This window comes from Rhamphochromis longiceps, linkage group LG16 (assembly GCF_057381845.1).
Source record: "Rhamphochromis longiceps isolate RC_006_pf linkage group LG16, R_longiceps_female_GT1.1, whole genome shotgun sequence".
NCBI lineage: Eukaryota > Metazoa > Chordata > Actinopteri > Cichliformes > Cichlidae > Rhamphochromis > Rhamphochromis longiceps.
Window position 1 is genome coordinate 32,206,742 of NC_140572.1, and position 23,976 is coordinate 32,230,717.

General features: G+C 42.4%; 1 protein-coding gene across 3 annotated transcripts; it reads left to right on the forward strand.

The window, feature by feature from the left end:
* The first annotated feature begins 1,575 nt into the window (after window positions 1–1,575).
* Window positions 1,576–23,720, forward strand: LOC146651448 (glycerol kinase-like). Of its 3 annotated transcripts, XM_085384316.1 has the most exons (20): window positions 1,576–1,763; window positions 4,372–4,445; window positions 6,339–6,445; window positions 6,531–6,608; window positions 8,563–8,642; window positions 8,832–8,969; window positions 9,051–9,160; window positions 10,600–10,666; window positions 15,220–15,255; window positions 15,995–16,062; window positions 16,828–16,870; window positions 18,572–18,652; window positions 18,752–18,830; window positions 18,929–19,025; window positions 19,743–19,827; window positions 20,078–20,198; window positions 21,196–21,339; window positions 22,048–22,134; window positions 22,236–22,310; window positions 23,573–23,711. In XM_085384316.1, the coding sequence occupies exons 1-19, from the start codon at window positions 1,710–1,712 to the stop codon at window positions 22,307–22,309; spliced, it is 1,623 nt and encodes a 540-aa protein (XP_085240442.1). In that variant the 5' UTR covers window positions 1,576–1,709; the 3' UTR covers window position 22,310; window positions 23,573–23,711. The 3 variants fall into 3 exon arrangements, 2 of the variants coding, with proteins under 2 accessions (XP_085240442.1, XP_085240443.1); XM_085384317.1 differs by lacking the exon at window positions 22,236–22,310 and having other exon boundaries at window positions 23,573–23,720; XR_014907895.1 differs by lacking the exons at window positions 22,236–22,310; window positions 23,573–23,711 and having other exon boundaries at window positions 20,078–20,194.
* Window positions 23,721–23,976: the final 256 nt, after the last annotated feature.

Below are 23,976 nucleotides of genomic sequence, written 5' to 3' on the forward strand. Positions count from 1 at the left end.
GTGTGCACTTCAGTCCACACTGTCTGGTTTAAAATCCACTGTGGGGTTGTACAGAGGTAGTGGGCCCCACAGTGGCAAATACACATGATCCTGACTGCATGATTGTAAAGTTCATGAAACCCAATCTCAGAATGAATGAGCAATAAATGCTAATCAGAAATATAAAGACAGTTATCCGTTGACTCTATGGACTTCCCCGTATAATCTCGGGTCATCCAGTTCCATGTTTTTGGTGTTTCAAACTGCAGCTGCTCGACTTCCAAGTGATCTGTCGGAAGGACAACAAGTGTTCCAGCCCAGCTGCATGAGCTGAGGTCATTTTTACACAGTCTTTGAAGGTCTCTGTGAATATGCTCCACAGCAGATTACACATCAAATCAAACCCCATCCTCTGCCTCCAGGTGATCCCCTAAAAACTAAAGGTGACCAGGCTCTGGAAAAGTGTGATGGCCCACATGAAGGTTCAAGGTTCAAGGTTCTTTATTTGTCACATGCATAGTTATACAAGTATAACACACAGTGAAATGTAGCCTGACACGCTCCTCGACATGTGCAAAAAAATTGGGGGGGGTGTAGAGGAAAAACATTATATATATATATATATATATATATATATATATATATATATATATATATATATACACATATAGTATATACATTGGGTGAATGTGCAGTAGTAGCAGCAAGCAGGTGAATTCTGTACATTAATATGAATAGACATCTGACTATTTTACAGGATAGACAATATAAACATATTTAAAATTAAAGGAATTGAAATGTACATTGTGCCTTGGTTTAGAGTGTCTGGAAGAGTCCTGTCTCAGTCAGTTATAGATGATGTGAGAGGGCGGGTGTGTGTGTTTAGGGCACGAATGGCTTGGGGATAGAAGCTCCTCTTGAGTCTCTCTGTCCTTGCCCGGAAGATGCGGAACCTTCTACCAGATTGCAGAAGTTGGAACAGTTTGTTGCCAGGATGGGACGGGTCCTTCAGTATCTGCGCTGCTCTAGTCCGGCATCTCCTGGTGTAGGTGTCCTGAAGCGGGGGGAGAGCAATCCTGCAGCAGCGTTCTGCTGTACGGATCACTCTCTGGAGAGCTTTTTGGTCCTTCACACAGCTGTTCCCAAACCACGATGTCATGTTCTGTGTGAGGATGCTCTCCACAGCGCCTGTACAGACATGAAGGCCATGTCTGAGGGTTCAACTGTGAAGGTTATCTGCCCCAAATTTATTATTTTTTAAATATTTACTTTATTGTTTTTATTATTATTATTTGGAGATGTTTAAAGATGTTTCTGTTATGTAGAACTTTTTTTTAATGATATTTGATATTAATTTTTTTTTTTTAATGTGGGGTTTTTTTTTGCATTTTTGAATAAGATCCAGATGTTTTAAAATTCCGTTATCTATTATTTTTAGTTACTTTTGGTTTTATGTGTCTTCGTTTTTTTTTTTGTTTTTTTTTTTTGTTGTTGTTTGTTTTGGGTGAACTTGACCCTCACAGCTGATTGGTCGGAGTGTGACCAACGCCTTCTGAGCGAGCAGCCAATCGGAGACTGCGCTCGCTGCGGGCCGGTTCCGGTGATGGCAGAGGAGGTCTGTGTCAGTGTGCACAGCTGTCCTTCTCCACCTCACCGAGGAGTCGTGTTAGATTAAAGCAGAGATTCACCGGCTGTGTTTAACACTCGTTTTAAAGAAGAAGAGAATAAAAATGGACCCGCTGGTTGCTGCTATTGATCAGGGCACGAGCTCCACGAGGTTTCTGGTGAGTTTTAGTGAAGTTTCGCTGTTTTCATGTTGTGTTCAGGGCCCGGGAGCAGCTGGGACAGCAGACTACGGAGACTCTGTCCTGTGCTCAGAGGCTTTGGCCAAACAGCTGTAATCGTGGATGAAGTGCAAATCACCACGTGACTTATGTCTGTGTTGTGCTCGGCTCAGAAACGAGCTTGAACATCACGATGATTCTATTTAAACAGAGATTTAAATAGAAAAAGCAACCAGTGGACTGGAGCAGCACACTGACCTGTAGCTTCCACCTGCTTTGGATGGGGTTCAGGTGCATCTACAAAGAGCTAAAATCAGTTCAGCTGAATGATCACTTTGAACAAATTTGGACTTCCTCAACCAGGTCAGCTAGAAAATCGAGCTTTGGCACAGAGCATGAGCAGTGAGGGGCTCAGAGGAGGTAAAAGTGCTGTTGGAGTGCACAGAGAGAAATTCAGATTTGTGGGTTTTTCTGACACGTAAGAGCTTCTACTCATAAATGAATCATAAATGAATTTCTTTTTGGTGCTTGAGATTTAAACGTCCACAGGTGCTGAACTCTCTGAAAATAAAGGCCTTTCCTGTGTCATCATCAGCTGACATAACGGTCGTTCTGAGCAGCAGTAAAACTTTAACCTAACGCCTGATTTTGACTCTTGATCATTTGGCTGCGGATCAACTGCAAAATTGTCACAGAGCCTTCGTTTGTGTATACATGTGTAATGATCTCATAAAAACAAACTTTACTGCGTCTTTACGGTGTTGCATTTGCTACTTTGTGGTCCTCCGTCATGGTGTTACTCCAGAATATAGATTCATAACATCCTAGAGGGTCTCAGTTGGATTCAGGTCTGGAGAATGTGAGAGAAAGGCATCAGCGCCTCCATCATCCAGGAACTGCCTGCACACTCCGGGTACATGAAGCCAGGGATTGCCCTGCACAAACAGGAGGTCTGAGAACCTGGCATGTAACAGAAGTCAGGGTGCTGTTGGCTAGCACGTGGAGGCCTGCGTGACCCTCCAAGGATACGCCTCCCCAGACCATCACTGACTCACTGCCAGGCTGGTCATGCTGGATGATGTTACAGGCAGCATAACGCTCGCCACGGTGTCTCCAGACTCTGTGAACCTGCTCTCGTCTGTGAAGAGAAGAGAGCATCAGTGGTGGACCTGCCAGTTCTGGTGTTCTCTGGAAAATGCCAGCCAGGCTGTGAGCACAAGTCCCACTAAAATGCCCTCATGTGACCCTCACAGAGTATCTGATATCTCAATCAGAGACATGCCTCTGACTCTGGCAGTACTCCTCCTGATCCGCCTCGCATTAATAAGCAGATACCATCCCTGCTGCTGGGTCTACTCCACGCTCCTGACACTGTGCCTGGAGACACGGCAAACAATCGGCTTCCCAACTGGACGCGAGTTTAGAAATGAGTACATGAGATGGAGCGCTCAGGGTGAGCAGTTTGGAGGCAAAATTAGAGAGGGAAGGCTGAGATGTTTGGATGTGTGCGGAAGAGGGAAAGGAGGAAGAGGAGGTTCACAGATGCTGAGGGTTGGGTAAGGGATGGGGTGAGATGGAGGGAGGTTATCTGCTTTGGCGACCCCAGAGGAGCGCAGCCAAAAAGAGAAGAAGAAGACCTGGAGACTTTGATATCCCTGACGTTTACCTGACTTTTAGTTATGCTCTGATGATCCAGTGTTCCCTTCCTTTTTTTGAGGTGTCATTAACAGTCAGAAGGGCAGAATACATGTCTAAGCTGTGGGTGGATGATTGAGAATCAGCCCTAGAGTCAGCAGCTGACAGTGGAGTTGAAATCAAGATGAGGAACTCAGAAGAGAAGCAGCTTTATTGTTTTATTTGTGTATTTGTCACAGATTGGGTCTGTGGGTGCAGAGGATGTTGTTTTATATGCTTATTAGTTTTTGAATCAGTGAGCGTGGCCCCGTCCTCTGTGGGACCGCAGCACTGATTGAAATTTGCAACGATCAGTATTTGTGAGGTCACATTTTTTTTTGGGAGCAGGTAAAAAAAAACAAGTTCAGACTGAGTTCAGTTCTCATCAGTTTTCAGTAAGCGTGATGATTCAGACTTTTAACACTGATGGTGCAACTGAACTAAGATGACATCAGACATCCTCCTTGCATCAATGCTCTCTCTTTTTACAGGCTTAGTTTGTTCCTGTTAGATTTCCAGTGTAAAGTAAGTCAGGAAGTCTAAAGTTTAGACTTTAGGGTTGAAACTACTCTTGGATCACATGTCCTAAAAGCGTAACAAGGATTTCCTGTAGCTGAGTGAACGCACGGTGAGAGGAGGGTGGTGCTGCACGGAGCTTTATCCTATTACTTAATCAGAAGAAACGCTGACTTCTGTCTGACTGCAGGTGACAGGGAAAGTCCTGCCTCGTGTTAATTCCCTTCTTCTCTACAATACTCTGGCAGCACCCAGAGGCGATCGAGCCAGTGATCAATATCGTCTTTCCACTCCTCAGTGGGTGGAAGGAAAAACATAACTGGAAAAATTAAACTGTGGCAGCTTTAATTTGCTCCCTAATTAAATGAAGCTTTTAATATTTCTGTTCCTGCTTCTAATGAGCTGTGTTTCTCTGCAGGTGTTCAACGCAAAAACAGCTGAACTGATCAGTCACCACCAAGTAGAGATCAACCAGAGTTTCCCCAAAGAGGGGTGAGTGACTCGAACTTCAAATTATCACAATTAGACACTGTGTGTATCCACCATATTGTCCTGGTGCAACAGATTGCACACCTATGTGCAGTATTTATTATCTCTGCACACCCAGCCTGAGATCCGTGTTGCTTGAATAGTTGGTGGAATAACAGGATGCTTTGCACTTCAAGTCTTTGTGCACTCACAGGAGTCCAGTTTTCAGGTGACGGCTCAGTTGTCTACTGAGGCCGAAGCTGGTAAAACAAAAAAAACAATGCCATCAGGAAGCTGATGATAAAAACGCTGTCCTTTGATCAAATGTTACTCATTCAGCTGTGAAGCAGAGAGCAGAGGAGAGAAACTAATCACAGAGATTCATCACACTGGGCCTTCAATCAAATATGTGCACACGCTGAAGATAAAGAGCAGAAATACAGGAGTTTAGTTTTTATGTTTCATTTTTTTAAATGTTGGTTTCTTTGGGGATGTGCAGTTTGAATGTTCTTGAGAAAGCTGCAAGCCGTTGTTGAAAGGCACCGTGGCACAAAGTAAACACACTTCCATTCATTTTTGGCAACGCTGCGGTCAGGGGACTGCGAGGGCCACTGTAAAAGCTTCAGCTTGTCTTTCTCTGGGAGTAGTTCACAGATTATCCTTTGAGCTGTTGTCCATTTTATTTCACCTGCATGTCTGATAGCAGGGCATGTTTGTTAACAGCAGATATTTCCACCTGCATGCCTAACAGTTGAAAAATAAAAAAGTCTGTCCACATCACTTCCTGCCCACTTCTCTGAAACACCTCTGTCTCATCCACATACTGGTTTTCAGTAATGCACTGGCTGACTTTTTTGATGTGATAGCAGTTAAGTTTACCTGCTCATCCATATAGAGGCTAAAGCTTCTTCCTGCAGTCACATTGAGTTTCCTTTGTAGTCAGCAGACCGGCAGGTTTCTTATCCTTCAAAATCTCATTCGGACCGCCACCGTTTATCACTTTGATTCACATATTTTCACTTACCAATATAATATAACCCAATGAAAATAGCTCAAACCTGTTAATATTCTTTCTTCTGAATTTTAACTCTTGCTTTATATAGGAGTCTTTCGCAGTTACACAGATATGTGTTGATAGAACTGTAAAGCTTGTAACAGCAGCACCTCCCCCCTCCTCTGGTGTCTTTTTAACAGGCTACTAAGTTACAGTTTAACCACCTTTTAATCACATAACTTTATTTGATATGTAACAAACTGAGTCTAAGGTCCAGGTTTTATTTCATTTTTGTTCCTAACAAGCTGGCATGTGTGACCCGGTACAAGAGACAGACTGACCGGCTGTACTGCAGATCCAGAACACCCAGACAGAAATTACAGCAGGCTGTAAACTTAAGGTGTTTTCTTCCTGAATGCAAATCTCACAAAGCTGCAGGTGATCATTCGGGCCGTGGAACCATGGAAACATCTACAAGCGAGACTTTTTCTCTGTTAATGAAGTCGGCTTTTTACAACCTTAAAATGTAGAAAAAATTAAGGATTTCTGTCAGAAGAAGTTCTAACATGCACGTCTACAGGTTAGACAGTTATAACAATGTCTTTACAGGTCTGAGTAAAAAAATCAGAAAACTACAACTCATCCAGAGTGAAGTGGATAACTCCCTTTGTTAAACCACTGCATTGGCTTGGGTCTGGCTGGTGTGCCAGATCATAGTTTTTAAAATGCTTCTATTGGTCTATAAAAGCAGTAAATAGGCTTCCCAGATTTTAATTTGATCTTGATTATCATGTTTTTCATAAAAATTTGAAGCACTCTGGATTTTCACATCCTGAAAAGTCTCAAAACTTCATCTGTCGCAGATTTCAAACGGGTTTTAAACATGCACGCGTGTGTTTTCTGTGTGTTTGCGTGTTGGCCAGATGGGTGGAGGAGGACCCGCGGGAGATCATGCAGTCTGTTCACGAGTGCATTGAGAGGACCTGTGAGAAGCTCTGCAAGCTCAACATTGACGTCTCCAACATCAAAGGTAGGACGCTGACGGTGGAAGACGGGGTAGAAAATGAGGGCATCGGGGCAAATTCATTGAAATTTATCCTTTTTTTTGTTTTCAGCGGTGGGAGTGACCAATCAGAGAGAGACGACCCTGGTTTGGGACAAAGACACCGGCGAGCCGCTCTACAACGCCATCGGTGAGAGCGTCAGCATCAGTATTTTTGGATTTCTACATCGGTGTCAGACTCACCGAGCTGTAAAAAAAGTGGATTGTGTAATGTGGGAAACGACTCGGGGCATGACTTGATTACATCAGGTTGAAGCATCCTGTGTCGTGTCTGTTCCTGCCCCGCCAAAAACCATCAGAGCTGTGATCCAGCAGCAGCCACTCCCACTCACACAGGCTTTCAGTTTAAAAAGCCAGTTTATCAGCGAGCTCTTCAGTCCCCTGATTCGACTGGGGGGTGTTGTGTCAGCTGTTCACTGATCAGAGCACTGCTTGAGCTATGAACAGCCAACAAAAGCTAGCAAAGTTTTTTTTTTTTAACAAAATGTTAGTGCTTAACTTCTCACAGCAGGAGAAAAGGCACCGCAAAGCAATTTTCTTCAAAAGGTGTGTCACCTTCATATTATTTAATCAGGTTTTGGGCCAAAAAGTGAACGCAGATGTTTTTATGTGGCTTTTTTATGTCTAATATCCCCGTTCATGCTGGAAAATAACCTGCAGTTAACAGGATTTACAATGGAGTCATATATAAAATAAATTCAGTTCACTTTTCTTCATATAACACCAAATCACCACAGCAGTTGCCTCAATCTCTCTATATTGTGAGGTAAAGACCTCACAGAGAAACCCCCTACAATCATACCACCCGCTGTGAGCACGCACATGGTAACAGTGGGGAGGGAAAACTCCCTTTTAACAGGAACAAATCTCTTCAATCTAAATACCAGCAATCACTTTTTGCCATGACAACAATGACAATGTGTAGAATGGTAGTAAAAATAAGTCCAAATTCATTGTGTCAGTTTGTCGCTGTGACCAGAAGCTGACAGACAGATGTTGTTAAATCCAGTTTTCCTGGTTTTTGGTGTTATTAGTGGGTCTGATGATATAACCTGATTTCAAACTGTTTTTAGCAGCTATCTTATTGATATGCTCTGTTTGGGATAATTTACTATCTATTTGCAGTTTGCAATAATTTGAAGTTTAAGTCGGGCTCTCAGATTAATGTTAGCCATTTTCAAAAAATGCACCACAGCATCATCAGACAGAGGTGCAGAACTCCCATATCCAAGTTAGGTTGAAAATTAAACAGAAGTTAACGTGGTGGTTTGCTCATACAAAGTCCACACGGTCTCCTGTTTTGCCTCCTGCGGGATTCACTCTAGCAAAAGTTGTATTTTCAAAGTGGCATTTTACTTTCCTGCTGTGCTTTGTGTGATGAAGCTCAACTGGGGAAAATCCCGACCTGGTTCCACAGCGTGCTCCAGAGTTCATGTGTGAAAACGACCACACAGCTGCACCAGCAGCCTGGCTAGTAGAAGTATATATAATAAAATATCACACATTGAAACCTTAGACAGGAAGGACTCAAGTTTAGCTGGTTAATAGTGACCAATCTTTCAAAATAAAAGCAAGGACATTGTTCACTAATACATTGTGGATGGCCTTGTTCTTCCAGAAAGATGAAAAATAAAGAAGCTAAAATTAGAGTTGGGATTATGCCCATGCCCATTCAAACAAACCCTGGGAACGCTGAGCTGTGAGTCTCATTTCTCATCCATCCTGAAAAAGACCTGGAGCTCTGTTGCCTTGGATCCTCTTTGAGGTTTAACCACAGAATTTAAATGAAGATCAGGTCAGAGGGCTGTAAGGAGCGTGATTAGTTAAACAAAGTTCTTGTGTTGTCTCAAACTTCAGCTGGTCCTCGGCATTCCTGCCATTTCTTTAGAAACTGAGGAAAATGTGTCCTGATTACTCAGTTTTTATTCATTACGCTGAGACCGCCTGGCCTCTGATTAAAGAGTTAGTCTTTATGAAGCTTAGATCTACAACTACATATTGAGGTTGCTGTTTTCTCACAAAACTAATGCCAATGTTTTGGGTTCCCGTGTTTGAATCTTTCTCCTCTCCTGCTTTGTGTTTAGTTTGGCTGGACCTTCGTACTCAGTCGACGGTAGAGAGGCTCATTAACAAAGCTCCGGGAAGAAACAAGAACCACCTCAGGGTGAGAGATGATTGATAAGAAATTGGTAACAACTTAATCAGGGCAAGTTGTGTGGGTCAGAGGAACACTTGGGGGTGTAGTAGTGACTTTGTTATCTACTTTGAATCAGAAATCTGAAAGAAGGCAGGACTCTTGCTTTCTTTGTTGAAATATCTTTCTGATCTCTGTTTCTATTCTTAATCTCCACAGCATAAAACAGGCCTTCCCATCAGCACTTACTTCAGTGCAGTGAAGCTGCGATGGCTGCTGGACAACGTGGACGAGGTGCATGAGGCTTTCCTGAGCCAGCGTGCCATGTTTGGCACGGTGGACTCCTGGATCATCTGGGTAAGACCTGAACCTGTACCTCTACTTCTGTCATGAGTGTGTGATTTGTTCTTTTAACACCCCCACCCCTCCACCCCCCAGTGTCTAACAGGGGGAAAGAACGGCGGGGTCCACTGTACAGACGTTTCAAACGCCAGTCGCACCATGCTCTTCAACATTCACACCATGGACTGGGATCCTGAACTCTGCAGGTGATTCACACTATACCCTGTACACTATAGACTGTATATAAAGGATGGGTGCCACAGCCTATCCAAATGTTTTGGCCACTGCCATGTTGGATTGTGGAGCCAGAGTGACCATATTTGCACGAAGGGCCTGAAAAGCTGTGTTATTGGCTAATGCTAGCTAGCTAGGTTAGCAAACAAACTATATAAGAGCATCAGAGAGCCAACCAATTAGTGTTAATAACATTAAATAACAACTGAATTCATCTGAATTAAATATTAGGTAATAAAAGGCTCCAACAGCACAAACACAGAACAGAGGTCTAGTTCAGGCCGGGTGAAGCCTAGCAAAGAGCTAGCAGCTACAGCTACCTGTGTCGCCATAAATCTGTCAGTCAGAGACGCCACACCCCTAATAATGCAAACTTTATTGCAACTTAAACAGATGAGTGATGCATATGTTATGTCTTTATTTCTGCTGTAAAATTGGATGTTTTGGGGATGGACTAAGTTTTTAATGCAGTCTCAAGTGGCGGCTAAAGGAACTGCAGTTTTTGGTTTCATGTTTTAGCCATGGAGGTTGCTGCTTAATTGTCACACACAGAATAAAGCATTTAAGGTTATCGTCTGCGTATCTGTTTGCACACTCCAGTAAAAGCTCATTCACTTCCCATTCAGGGAGTTAATGAGCCATCTTTTGTTTTATGCAGTTGGCTGAGCTTTGAAGCAGTGGAAAAAATGCTGCACCAATACATTTTATTTCTTTTGAGTCATAAAAGCACAGAAAGAATGGACTGGTCTTCACCTGATTATTCAGAGTCAGCTCCCCAGCTTTAGTGAGAGAGAAACAAACACTCTGTTTTAGCTCCGTTTTGTCGAACTCCTCCAGATTTAATTTCAGTCATGATTCTTCTTCTTCTTCATCTTGCTGCTCTGCTTAGAGGTTGCTAAAGTGGCTCACGTGCCTTCATGCAGACTTAACCATCCCAGTATCGAAATAATCGGAGTCATATATTCGATTGTAAAAGATTTTACACCGGACATCCTTCCTGTACTGGTGAGGAGCTCTCATGTAGTTTGCTTTTGATTGCTTGTGGTTTGCCCAGGCCAATCCTCGTTGCCCCCTACATTGAGGCTGCAGGTTGCCCTTGGAGACGGGCTGGACGGGCTTAACTTGGCATCCGATCAATGTCTGCCTTGTTTTTAATTGATTTGATTTATATTTAAAGTTTAAAGAAACCTCGTGTGAAAAGCTACATTTTTAAAGTCACATTGTTGCCACTTTCTCCTTTGTTGTCTGTTCTTCCTCATCTGCAGCAATCTGGGGATTAAAACACAGAACAACAGGACAGAAAATAGAACAAAGACCTCATCAAAAAAAAAGAAAAACTATAAGTGCCTTTGTGTTTGTTTTTATTATGAACCTACAACCTCATGACAGACTCCTGCTATGCTCCTTTCAGGTACTTTGACATCCCGATGGAAATCCTGCCCAGCGTCAGAAGCTCGTCTGAGATATACGGCTGGATGGTGAGCTCAGATACGCCTCACAGCACGCTGTGTGTTTGTTTCTGTGACACCATTTGTGTTTTGAGGTCACAAACCTGAAACAACCTTTTTTTTCCCTCTACAACTCAAAGAAGAGATATGTGAAATCTGTGCAACCTGATACCGACACGAACCATAAATATTTCTGGTGAATGGTCTCGTTAAAATGTTGTTATTACTGTAATGGCTATAAAACTTGATAAGAAGCATCAGGAGAGGTGATAATGTACAGACAGTGTAGATAGTGAAGGTCTGCTGAAGATTTCCAGCTGAACGTTTATTATTCTGATGGATTTATGCTGCACAGTTTTTTCCATACATCCAGATGCATGCATGACTTCATCCAATCCTACATTTTTTAAATTAATTACATTTAAATTAATTCAGTAGATATTTTTCCTACATAAATCATATTAATTAGTGTTTTTAACCTCTTTCCATATAAAGGATAAATGTCACCATGCTGGACTTCTGAAGGTGCATTCCTACATTTCCAACTAAACCTATATGGCTTGGTTAGCAACCTACAGCCACAAACTGTGTGGGTACAGTGTATGCCTAGAATTTCACCAAAACTGGAGCTTAACCTCCTTGGACAGTCTGGAAGTACAAATCAATGCACTGCAGTCGTATTATTGTTGTTCAGATAATTGTATTTAAAATACTCCAAAAAAGAGGGAATTAATGAAGTATTTGTAAGTTTCTATTCCAATCTGTACACTTCAAGCTCTCCCCCTCTATCAGAAGAAACTCTCCAAAATATACATTTTCCAAGAATAGATAGTGATCTGACGAAGGGATTAGGGGGACCTATTACTGTAGTAGAGGTACAAGAAGCCATTAAATCCTTAAACACAGGTAAATCGCCGGGCCCTGACGGTTACTCTGCAGAATACTATAAAGCCAATTCTGATCTTATGGCACCGTTGTTGAAAGATATGTATAATGAAGCCTTTTCAAAATGTCAATTACCCAAGACTTTGTCCGAAGCTACTATTTGTTTAATCTTGAAAAAGGACAAGGATCCTCTGTTGTGCAGCAGTTACAGACCAATTTCTCTTTTAAATATTGATTTTAAAATACTATCTAAAATCCTCGCACTTAGGCTACAACGTGTTCTGCCACAAATTATCGCCTCTGACCAGACGGGATTTATGGCCGGCAGGCACTCATATGACAATTCAAGACGCCTCTTGAATATTATCCATACATCGTGCAACTCAATTCCAGAGGTTGTGGTATCTCTTGACGCGGAGAAAGCTTTCGACCGCGTTGAGTGAAGCTTCCTCTATGAGGTGATGGATAGGTTTGGCTTAGGGGCTGACTTTATTCTCTGGGTTAAGCTACTATATTCCTCGCCATCCACCTGTATTCGTACTAACAACAACTTGTCTTTGCCTTTTCCACTTGAGAGGGGCACTAGGCAAGGGTGCCCTCTCTCACCCCTCCTATTCGCCATTGCTATCGAGCCTCTTGCAATATGGCTGCGTTCAGAGGATAGATTTAAAGGCATTACAAGGTTCGGTGTGACCCACAATCTCTCCCTTTATGCAGATGATTTGCTCCTGTACATTTCTGACCCTCTAAACTCATTCCCGGTACTTTTTGACATACTGGACCAATATGGTACACTGTCAGGATATAAGCTCAATTATCAAAAAAGCGAGTTGCAACCCCTCAATTCCCTGGCCAGAGCTCTTCCCCACTCAATAGTGCCTTTTAAGTGGACAGAAACCGGATTTAGATATTTGGGGGTTTTTATTTCCTCTTCTATATGTAAAATGATGAGGGAGAATTTTCTATCCCTACTAGAAAATGTTGGGAAAGATTGTGACTGTTGGACTTCTCTACCATTGTCAGTGGCAGGGAGAGTTAACCTGATAAAGATGAGTGTCCTCCCAAAATTCTTGTATCTTTTTCAACATGTCCCGATTCTTCTTACCAAGGCATTTTTTGACAAGTTAGAAAAGATTCTGTCACATTTCATATGGGGAGGGAAACAAGCTAGAATTCGCAAGTCTATTCTTCAGTCCTCTAAAACTGACGGCGGTCTTGGTCTGCCCAATTTTAGACACTACTATTGGGCAGCTAACATACAAAAACTTTTACATTGGGTTCATAACGACCCCCCTGCACCAGCCTGGGTACAAATGGAAACTGCATCTAGCTGTTACTCATTATCATCAATACTCAGCTCACCACTCCCTTTTTCTCCAACCCTTGTTGGGGATAATCCAATAGCTAAGGAAACGGTAACTATTTGGCGACAGTTCAGAAAATACTTCGGGCTACTTGGACCGTCTTTGCTAACGCCTTTATCAAAAAATTGTAATTTTGCACCTTCAAACACTGATGCGGCCTTTAGGAGTTGGAAAGATAACGGACTTAGGACTGTTAAGGACTTGTACAGTCAGGACACCTTTCTATCTTTTGCTGACCTATCGTCTAAATACAACCTGCCTAATTCCAACTTTTTTCGTTATCTTCAGGCTAGAAATTTTGTAAAAACGCAGTTCCCTCACTTTCCCAATCGGCCTCCAGAAACAAATCTGGATATCATCCTGCAGACGAACCCTCATCAAAACAGACTGATATCAGCCTTGTATAAAATACTAGATGCTTTGGTCCCCAAATCCATTTCTCATATTAAGCTGAGATAGGAGGAAAAGCTACAGACAACCCTGCCAGAACAGCAGTGGGATTCTGCTTTGAAATTGATTCACTCGTCCTCAATTTGTGCTTGTCATGCTCTGATTCAGTGCAAGGTGGTCTATAAAGTACACTATACAAACGCAGAATTATCTAAAATCTATCCAACCATTAGTGATGCCTGTAGCAGATGCGGACTATCGCCTGCCAACCATGTCCACATGTTTTGGTCTTGTTCGAAACTGAGTGCATTTTGGAGGAATATATTCGACACACACTTAGCCAAGCATATGGCCAGACTGTCCCTCCTAACCCACTCTCCGCAATTTTTGGCATTCCTCCCGACTTGAACTTATCTGGTCCCCTCAAACAGGCCCTAGCCTTTACCGCTTTACTGGCTCGGAGGCTTATTCTGTTGAAGTGGAAGCTTCCCCACCCCCCAACTCATGATCATTGGGTGAGAGATGTACTCTTTAACTTAAAGCTGGAAAAACTTAGATTCTCTCTAAAAGGTTCTATTAGGGAATTTAACAAAATCTGGAAATCATTTCTCTTGCTGGTGGACACCATTACTTTACTTCCTGAGTCTGAAGTGAACTGAGCGAAGCTACATTATAATGTGTTTTTTTTTTATTTTTATCTTATTTATACCTTATCTATTTGTTTTTCCTTTTGTTTGGTCCTTTCTCTGCTTTTGTTTTCTCTGTTTTTGCTTTGTTTGTTTTTGTTTGTTTGTTTGGTTGCGGGGCGGGGGGGTTGTGGTTGTTGTTGTTTTTTGGGGGTTATGCGTGTTATGTGTATGGGTCCTGAGATGTTGTTGTTTTGGTTTTTTTGTTGTTTTTTTTGTGTGTGTGGGCAGAGACTGGTTCTCTGCGGTGTCTTGTCTAGTGTGGACCTGGTAGGGGGAGAATTCGGGTTGGGGGGTTGGAGGGTATAATGGACATACCACTGTTCTGAAATCAAGATTGACTTTGCTGTTGCTAACTTTGTATGTCATTGCTGAAATCAATAAAACAAAGTTGGAATAAAATACTCCAAAAAGCTCCCAGAGCACAAACTGTTTAGATAAGGTAACGCAGTATTTCTTCTATATATTTGGACCGCTTGTGTAATTACACACTTGCAGAGGTCCATTTTAAACCCTGTCCATGGCCCTTCAGGGGTGCAGGCACCTCGTCCATGGCCCATGGACTCCTCATCAGTAATAGGTTTTTTTTCTGTGCAAATGCACGTGTTACATGTGTGTTGTGAATCACAACACAGAAATATTTTCTGCATGTGTGTGTGTATATAGTATATTTGTGGAGTGTAGGTAGGAGTTCATTGAGTTGTTTAAAATCCCATTCTGTGGCCTCTCCCTGATAAACATCCTGATAAGAAGCCGTGCGGCTCTTATCTCATCTCCCGACAACATCATTGACTTTAATGTCGAAGCTTTTTTATGCAACGTGCTCTATGGACTGAGGTCCAGAGATCAGCTGAAGCAGCTGTTTGTTTCTCTCTCTCTGCCTCATTGATCGGATCATTTTTCTTTTTCTTTTTTTGCCTCTACATGTATCTTTCCATGCAGGACCGACCTCTTTAATGACTGGAATTAATGAATAAATAATCAGTTCTGATAAAACTAGAAAGGGTTCAGTTAGGTTAAAATAATAAAAGTATCCTATGCTCACTTTGACGCTTGTGGAGCTTTTATTAAACTGTAATTACCACTGATAACTCAGTGTGATGCATACTTGGCTACAGGGCCACGAGTCTGATTCCCTGCACAGCAAACGGCCTCCTGCTTCATCCTAAAGGTTTTCATATCATTCTTTGTGTCGCACTGAGCTCAGCGGTCATTTATCCAGAATCTAAACATGTCCACATTTCTGTCTCCTAACCAGAAATCCGGCTCACTTGCAGGAGTTCCAATTTCAGGGGTAAGAGCTTTTCCCTCTTATGCAACTTTGTTTAATGAGTCACATCTGTCTGTGTTCCGCTGCGAGGCTGTCGCTGTGCTGGAGCAACGCATGGCTCCCTCCCACTTTTTTTTTTCTGAGTAGAGACCATTTCGCTCGACCAATGAAAAATCTGCCCTGTGACACCTCAGAATCAGCTGATTTGTTTTGTATGTAATGAAGCCAAGCAAAAGCGGTATCTTCACACTCTCTTTCACAGTTCAGGCCCGCCAAGTACACGTGGGCGGGTCTGAACTAGCTGCTTAAGTACAGGAGACGTCAGCAAGACCAGTTCAGGGCTGCAAAACACATTTAAGCTGCAACCAAATCAATTTAAAAGGAAAATAACCGTCTCTGAGCATCAGCATCATCTGAGGTCTGTCGTAGTTTGAATGAGCTGCAGCAGTTTCATCTCTGTAGAGTAGAGGAACAGAAACAAGCATTGGTATCCTGGTTGTTTGATCTGTTTTCTCATAATTCCCTTGAAACTTAAAAAGTGCATCCTGGGTACATTTTAATGGTCATATCACTATGTAGTTTAGTGGGGTAGATCAGAAACACACTGTAGCATATGGAAGGTCCCCTTTTCAAAAGGTCATTTTCTGGCTGTGGGTTTAAAATTATGTTAACTGCTGGGTTGGAGCTTCCAGGGTGAAGCAGATATGTTTGCGTTTGTATCCACTCATCTATGACTGTTTACACGTCCTACTTGATCTGTCAGTGTCTCGGTGACCAGTCGGCTGCTCTGGTTGGTCAGATGTGCTTCAACGAAGGCCAGGCCAAAAACACGTAAGCACTCTGCTCCCTTCTTTATCACGGTGACGTCAATTCATTGTTTTTCTATGTTCAATACAGAGATTGTGTTTTTTCAACTTGACAAAATACATTACATGACATTTGAGGCTGTTAATAAATATCATCATAGGGATATGTGGACTGGGTTAAATTGCACTACACTGATACGATTGAGTTCTCTTCAAATGTGTCTCTACTGTGTTTCAGCAAATTGTAAAGTCGCTATTTTCACTCTAAAGAAAGGTAGTACTTAGTAAACTGTAGCAGTTAACATACAAATCTATCAGTTTATAACAAAACGCTAAGTCAGTGGATTTAATCATCGCTCAGTGCCTGCTCAATCAACTGAGTAATCTCCCCACCTCCTGATTCACCAACTCTGTGAGATAGAAGTCACAGTAACTAACCCAAGAAAGGTGCTTGATTGGAGTCAGAAAGAGTACTCATTTCTTTATTTTTGTCCCCCGATTTCTGTTCCTGTTGCTAAGGTGTGTTTTAACCCAAACCACCTGCTTTCTCTAAATCTAACCAGCGAGTGGAAGTGGACATGAAACGTAAAACAAATATACCCAGGTTGGCTGTAAACCTGCTAAAATGTGACACTACAGGCTCTCTGTCCTCCTCATGAGGACTATGCAAATCTGTTAAGTGTGGCGAATATCAAAAATCAAAACACCAGCGCACCCACACTGTAGATGAGTTAACGTCACCAATAAACCAATCGCGTGTCTAACGCTTCTGTTTTATTCTCATGTAAAGGTATGGGACTGGCTGCTTCCTGCTCAGAAACACAGGCACCAAGGTAAGATGTTGTTTTTAAAATATATACAGTGGGGCAAAAAAGTATTTAGTCAGCCACCGATTGTGCAAGTTCCCCCAATTAAAATGATGACAGAGGTCAGTAATTTGCACCAGAGGTACACTTCAACTGTGAGAGACAGAATGTGAAAAAAAAATCCATGAATTCACATGGTAGGATTTGTAAAGAATTTATTCGTAAATCAGGGTGGAAAATAAGTATTTGGTCACCTCAAACAAGGAAAACCTCTGGCTCTCACAGACCTGTAACGTCTTCTGTAAGAAGCTTTTCTGTCCCCCACTCGTTACCTGTTTGAATGGCACCTGTTTGAACTCATCATCTGTATAAAAGACACCTGTCCACAGCCTCAAACAGTCAGACTCCAAACTCCGCCATGGCCAAGACCAAAGAGCTTTCGAAGGACACCAGGAAAAGTATTGTAGACCTGCACCAGACTGGGAAGAGTGAATCTACAATAGGCAAGCAGCTTGGTGTGAAAAAATCAACTGTGGGAGCAATCATCAGAAAATGGAAGACATACAAGACCACTGATAATCTCCCTCGATCTGGGGCTCCACGCAAGATCTCATCCCGTGGGGTCAAAATGATCATGAGAACGGTGAGCAAAGATCCCAGAACCACACGGGGGGACCTGGTGAATGACCTGCAGAGAGCTGGGACCAAAGTAACAAAGGTCACCATCAGTAACACACTACAACGGCAGGGAATCAAATCCCGCAGTGCCAGACGTGTTCCGCTGCTGAAGCCAGTGCATGTCCAGGCCCGTCTGAAGTTTGCCAGAGAGCACATGGATGATACAGCAGAGGATTGGGAGAATGTCATGTGGTCAGATGAAACCAAAGTAGAACTTTTTGGTATAAACTCAACTCGTCGTGTTTGGAGGAAGAAGAATACTGAGTTGCATCCCAAGAACACCATACCTACTGTGAAGCATGGGGGTGGAAACATCATGCTATGGGGCTGTTTTTCTGCCAAGGGGACAGGACGACTGATCCGTGTTAAGGACAGAATGAATGGGGCCATGTATCGTGAGATTTTGAGCCAAAACCTCCTTCCATCAGTGAGAACTTTGAAGATGAAACGAGGCTGGGTCTTCCAACATGACAATGATCCAAAACACACCGCCTGGGCAACAAAGGAGTGGCTCCGTAAGAAGCATTTGAAAGTCCTGGAGTGGCCTAGCCAGTCTCCAGACCTCAACCCCATAGAAAATCTGTGGCGGGAGTTGAAAGTCCGTGTTGCTCGGCGACAGCCCCAAAACATCACTGCTCTCGAGAAGATCTGCATGGAGGAATGGGCCAAAATACCAGCTACTGTGTGTGCAAACCTGGTAAAGACCTATAGTAAACGTTTGACCTCTGTTATTGCCAACAAAGGTTATGTTACAAAGTATTGAGTTGTATTTATGTTATTGACCAAATACTTATTTTCCACCCTGATTTACGAATAAATTCTTTACAAATCCTACCATGTGGATTCATGGATTTTTTTTCACATTCTGTCTCTCACAGTTGAAGTGTACCTCTGGTGCAAATTACTGACCTCTGTCATCATTTTAGGTGGGGGAACTTGCACAATCGGTGGCTGATTAAATACTTTTTTGCCCCACTGTAGTTATTGCTATAACAATTTTAGTGAGAAATATTTCACCCTCTCAGTAATAATTTTCATGTGATCTGTCAGCCTGTGATCTCAGACCACGGCCTGCTCACCACAGTTGCCTACAAACTGGGAAAAGACGAGCCGGCCTGCTATGCCCTCGAGGTGTGTGGTGGCCTCTATTAAATAACTATGATCGGTGACGGCTGTCTGTGCTCTGGTCTGATTTTTGGGATCTGCTTATTTTTTTCTTGTTTCCTGCAGGGGTCGGTGGCCATAGCAGGAGCAGTGGTACGGTGGTTGAAGGACAACATGGGGATGGTGCAGTCGTCCTCAGAGATCGGTACGTGCACTTCACCATTGATTACATTCAGGACTCGGCGCTGGGGTTTGTGCTTGAATATCACGTCTGCTTCCGTCTCCTGTTGTCCTCTCTTTCAGAGAAACTGGCAGCGGCAGTAGGAACGTCGTACGGCTGTTACTTCGTGCCAGCTTTTTCGGGGCTCTACGCCCCCTACTGGGAGCCCAGCGCAAGAGGGTGAGCGAGTCGGCCCAGGCTCATTCTAAACTGAGGAAATCCTTTATGCTTGAACGCTTGTTGAAATGGCTATATTTCTATGTATAACAGTGCATGTGTTAAAAGATCAGCTATGAGCCTGGTGCTGAGCCCTGAGGAACCCCAAAGCTAATGTAGGAAAATCCAAACCCACATTTTGTGCACTCAGCATTAATAATAAACAGGATGGAAGCTGATTATAAACTCTGAGATGACACCCTCACTGGTAATCGAACAGGTGGGCTTTTTTGTCAGGATCTGTTAAGTGACTTATGGAGATGAGCTTCTACAAAACATCTCAGCTGCTCGATATTTAAAGACATTTAGTATATTCACATTCAATTTCAGTTCCTCAAAAGACACATTAACAGAGTTTGGAGGATGCACATTTGGACTCTTTTTAAAACCTTAAATGAAGCTTTTGCTCCTTCTGATGTAAATCCGGTGTTTAGCAATCAGATTAGCAGTCTGCTTCTTACTTTTTTAAAATCTGTGTCGAAGTATGAACATGTGGGGAGAGGTTGTTTTAAGATCATGTGATTCTATATCTATTCAATGACAAAAAAACACAAAACACAAGGCCACAAAAACATGACAGAGCTCTGCTGTGCTGCCCAATAACACAGTAGTAAATGTGGAACAGTTTAATGTTTGGTCTCTGTATTAAAGTATTAAAGTTTTGCTTTCTCTGTTTTGCAGCATCATCTGTGGGCTCACACAGTTCACCAACAGGAACCACTTGGCATTCGCTGCTCTGGAGGCCGTCTGCTTCCAGACCAGAGAGGTGAGCCTCCTCTTCTCATCTCTAGAACGAGAAGATACACAAGAGTGTAACCGGGCTATCACTAAGCATTGATCACATAGGTGTAACGTGAGTTTATGATACATACAGGTTTGCTTACTGAACACTATATCAGAGCATGGTAGTATTTCAGCTAGGCTGAATTTCAGATGCAACAAGAGTTAATAAAGAGGGGTTAGAGACGGGTTTCATCGTAGTTGAATTGAAGTGTGTGTGCGTGTGTGTGTGTTAGATTCTTGATGCAATGAATCAGGACAGCGGGGTCCCTCTGACGCAGCTTAAGGTGGACGGAGGGATGACGTCAAACAGATTACTGATGCAGCTGCAGGCCGACATCCTCTGCATCCCTGTAGGTACGACTACTAAACGCACACACACTCAGAGTAACTCTGTGTTTTAAAATCGAGGAACTGGTGACACGAGGCTGAACCTTAACCTTAAACTGTCCATTCTGATATTTGACCCATTTAAAACAAACACTTTGATATACAGGTCGAAGGTAAAGGCAGAAATGTACCTGTGCTAACCAGTTAAACATGAATTGACTTTACACGCACATATCTTCCTGTTCATTAGAATACTTTGCCAGCATTGTGTAAGTGGATGATTTTATCACCTGTAAGATGTTTCCCATCAAAGCTGAACAGCTGCTCCTTTTGATTGTTAGAGACTTTACTAGAGACTCTAATGACCGTTTGGTTCACTGTGACAAGTTTAGTCACATGTAGAAATGACAAAATGTCCTCACTGTCTGATGGTAAAGATTATTCTTTACTCACAGTCTGCACTTTTGAAAAAACAATCAGGCACTATCTGGATGATAGATCTGACTAGTAACACACAAAAAAAACAAAAACAGCAGCACTACTCCCCTGAGTAGTTTGGACATTTTACAAAACCACAACATGACCTCATGAACTGAAGATATATTAAAAACCAGTGTAGCACTAAAGGTTTTTTGGTTTTGTTTGAACATTTGCCTATGTTCTGCTTTAATTTCTGTAACTTAGGTGTCAAAGTACCTAGTTAATTTCCAATAGCTGACTAGAAGATTTTATTTTAAAGAAAATGACTCTTTAAAAAGTCTGGCTGAAGTCCTCAAACTACATGGAAGCTTTTATTTTGAAAATACAACATGGCTGATGTCAACCTGATGACTTCCTGCAACTAACTTTTAAAGAAATTTAAAAAACAAATCACTGACTTGAAGATTTCACCAAAAATATTATGAAAATGAAGAATTTTTGCATTTAAATAGCAACCAGAATACAGGAAGTGATGAGCCTGATCGCTCTCAGGGGGAACATGTCTCTCTGTCACTCTCTAACCGTCCGTCTTACGTTGCTCCAGTTCGACCCACCATGTCCGAGACCACAGCTCTTGGTGTAGCCATGGCGGCGGGGGCAGCAGAGGGCGTAGGCGTATGGAGCCTGAGTCCCGGTCAGCTCCCACATGTCACATCTGAGAGATACGAGCCTCAGATAAACCCTGAGGGTAAGACTGTGAGAGTGAAAAGCTTGCAATGGGATCATATGACATACATGACACAGGACATACAGCAGATAATAGAACACAGAGCAGGATGGCCTCGAGTTTTGGTTAATGTTATGCAGCACTATGTAATTTAGAATTTACAGTGTCAGCCGTTGTTTCTGTTTGTCCAGATGCTGTTAAACATTTACAGTGAAATAAAACACTGTGTAAAACATTAATTTCCCATTTAATAGATTAAAGTGAACTTAAAGTTGTTTTTTATCCTGTGACAGCAACATGCTGCAAGAGTCAACATAACTGATGGTTGATTGGCTGGCTCCTCCCCCCTTCAGGCGCATGATGGTGTTTTTCTTTGTGCAGAGAAAATGTTCCTTATTTTACCATCAGCTTTAAAATTAGCAGATATATTCAGATGTGTTTATTTTTCAAGTAATGTAAATGTTCTTTTGTTATTTGCTGGGCAGTAAAATTCAAAACAGTGTCACTCTGTGCTGTTTTGTGGTCTTTGCTTTGCAATGGCATCAAATGTGAATATCTTAGAAATATTTGTGTAGCTTATTATTTTTACACAGCTTCAGCTTTAAATCAGTTTTGACTGAATCTGTAATCTCAGTGTTTTCCACTCAGTGACTTTTAGGTGTAATTTGCTGCATTTGGTGGATGTTACTATGACGACATGACTTACACTTGTTTCCTCGTCACAAACAGAGAGCGAGTACCGCTTCGCTCGCTGGAAGAAGGCCGTCCAGAAAGCCATGAACTGGGAGACCACAGAGCCCTGCTACAACGGCAGCGGTAAGCCACTGCATGCAGGAAGTGACTTCAGCTGTTAACTGTTTCATTGTTGGAGAATTTCCCCCTCACTCACTCACAATCTCCTCACTTACTGACAACAGGTTTAGGAAAGAATATGAACGGCGCACCCTGGGGGGTCCATCCCAGCCCTCCCCCCAGCAGAGTGGACCACTAAGGTCCGACATTTGCCGCTGCATGCCGTGTGTGACACTTGAGTTTCGACTTGGGGCATGTTTACATATTAAAGGCTTTACTAACACGGTGTGTTCACGGCTTTAACCGACGCAGATGTCCTCACTCGTTAGAAACTAATTTAAGGCGGAACTGTTCTGTTCATATTTATTCTGCTAGAGCAGCTTTGCATGATTCTTGGTTCAAAGTAATCCTTCTCTAGCTCATGCTTGGACAACAAGCTGTTTTAGCCCCTCCCCCTTTAAGCCAACTGCCTTCCTACTGGCTGTCCTTATAAGCAGAATGGTTGAACAACAAGTGAGCAGAGCTTCTGATTTTCCATCTCTCTGACATCATAGAGATCAAAGAATAGAAAAAACTGTGTGAGACTGACTGTTTAAAACAGCCTGCATAACATGAAATAAGTTGAAGCAAAATAGGTCAAATTAATGATACTTTTAATCCTTCCTAAAGTTGTAAACAGAATGTGAGGAAACAACGCTACAACTGAATTTCCATAAATCTTTTTCTGTCATGTTAACAGGAATTACGTGCTACACTGGCTCACTGCACCACCCTGTGGTTCTTAGTGGTATTACATGACAGTACATTTCAATTTCACCTGATATTCTTGCAATACAACACCACAGTCGTCTCGTACGTAATGTCTTAGCGGTTAATTCTTCACATTCTGTTGTTTTTTTTATTTGTGTTAGAAGGTTTTAGAGTCTTTGACAAAGTTGGGGTTTTTTTTTGCAAAACCTACATTTCAGATAAATTAAATCTGAGTCAGACCAGCCTGGTTGTGTGTGGGCATGCGACTGCAGTTATTCTTGTATGCCTCTACCAAGGAAGTCTTTTAGGATTCTTTTCTAAAACAAGATAGGTCAAAGTTAAAACGCTGGCTTCATTTGTTTACAGATAGATCTACATATACTTTCAGGTGGTATTCAGGAACTCACTTCCTGTCCCAGCTTTAGCCTTGATGGAGGTATACATTCTCACAATGCTCTGTTTTTCCTGCTGGTAAACCGCAATTGTTTCTATGACTTTTTAAAACGTGTGGAAATCAGGAGATTGCAGATCGCTAAGAGGTTTGTGCTTTAACTTCTAAATCTGCAGCTAAGATGCTAAGTGTCCCACAGAGCTCCTTTGAGTCCACGTTTAGTTTTAATCCTTTTCTTTAAACTAACTGCTTTGCTTCCAGAAAACAAAAGTCTGTCAGTGTTTGTTTGCTCTCTGAGACTCGTTTCTGTTCGCCTCACAGGTCACTCGCAGTAACTTTAAACTGTGTGGAGCCACATTTTGGGGGGAACATGATTGTGGAGTACGGTGAAGATGGGACTGGCGACTGCTCGATCCAGCCTGCGGTCATCTTCAGTGACGTGCAGCCTCTCAAATGCTCTGAACATCCAGCGAGCTTTTCACGAAGAACGACACCACATGCAGCCAGGAACAGTTTCTACACCGTCCAGTTAAAACAAACATGCCTTCAACACAGAGACTGCTGTAACTCCTCACTGCACCCAAAGGGAACACTGGACTTTATTTTGAATGTGTTCTGTACATGATGTTGATGTTTAACCCCCAAACACGGAACAGAAGTCACTCATGGAGGGGACGAGTACTTTTAAGTCAGAAAACCGTCCTTTTAAAAAAGAAAATTCATTG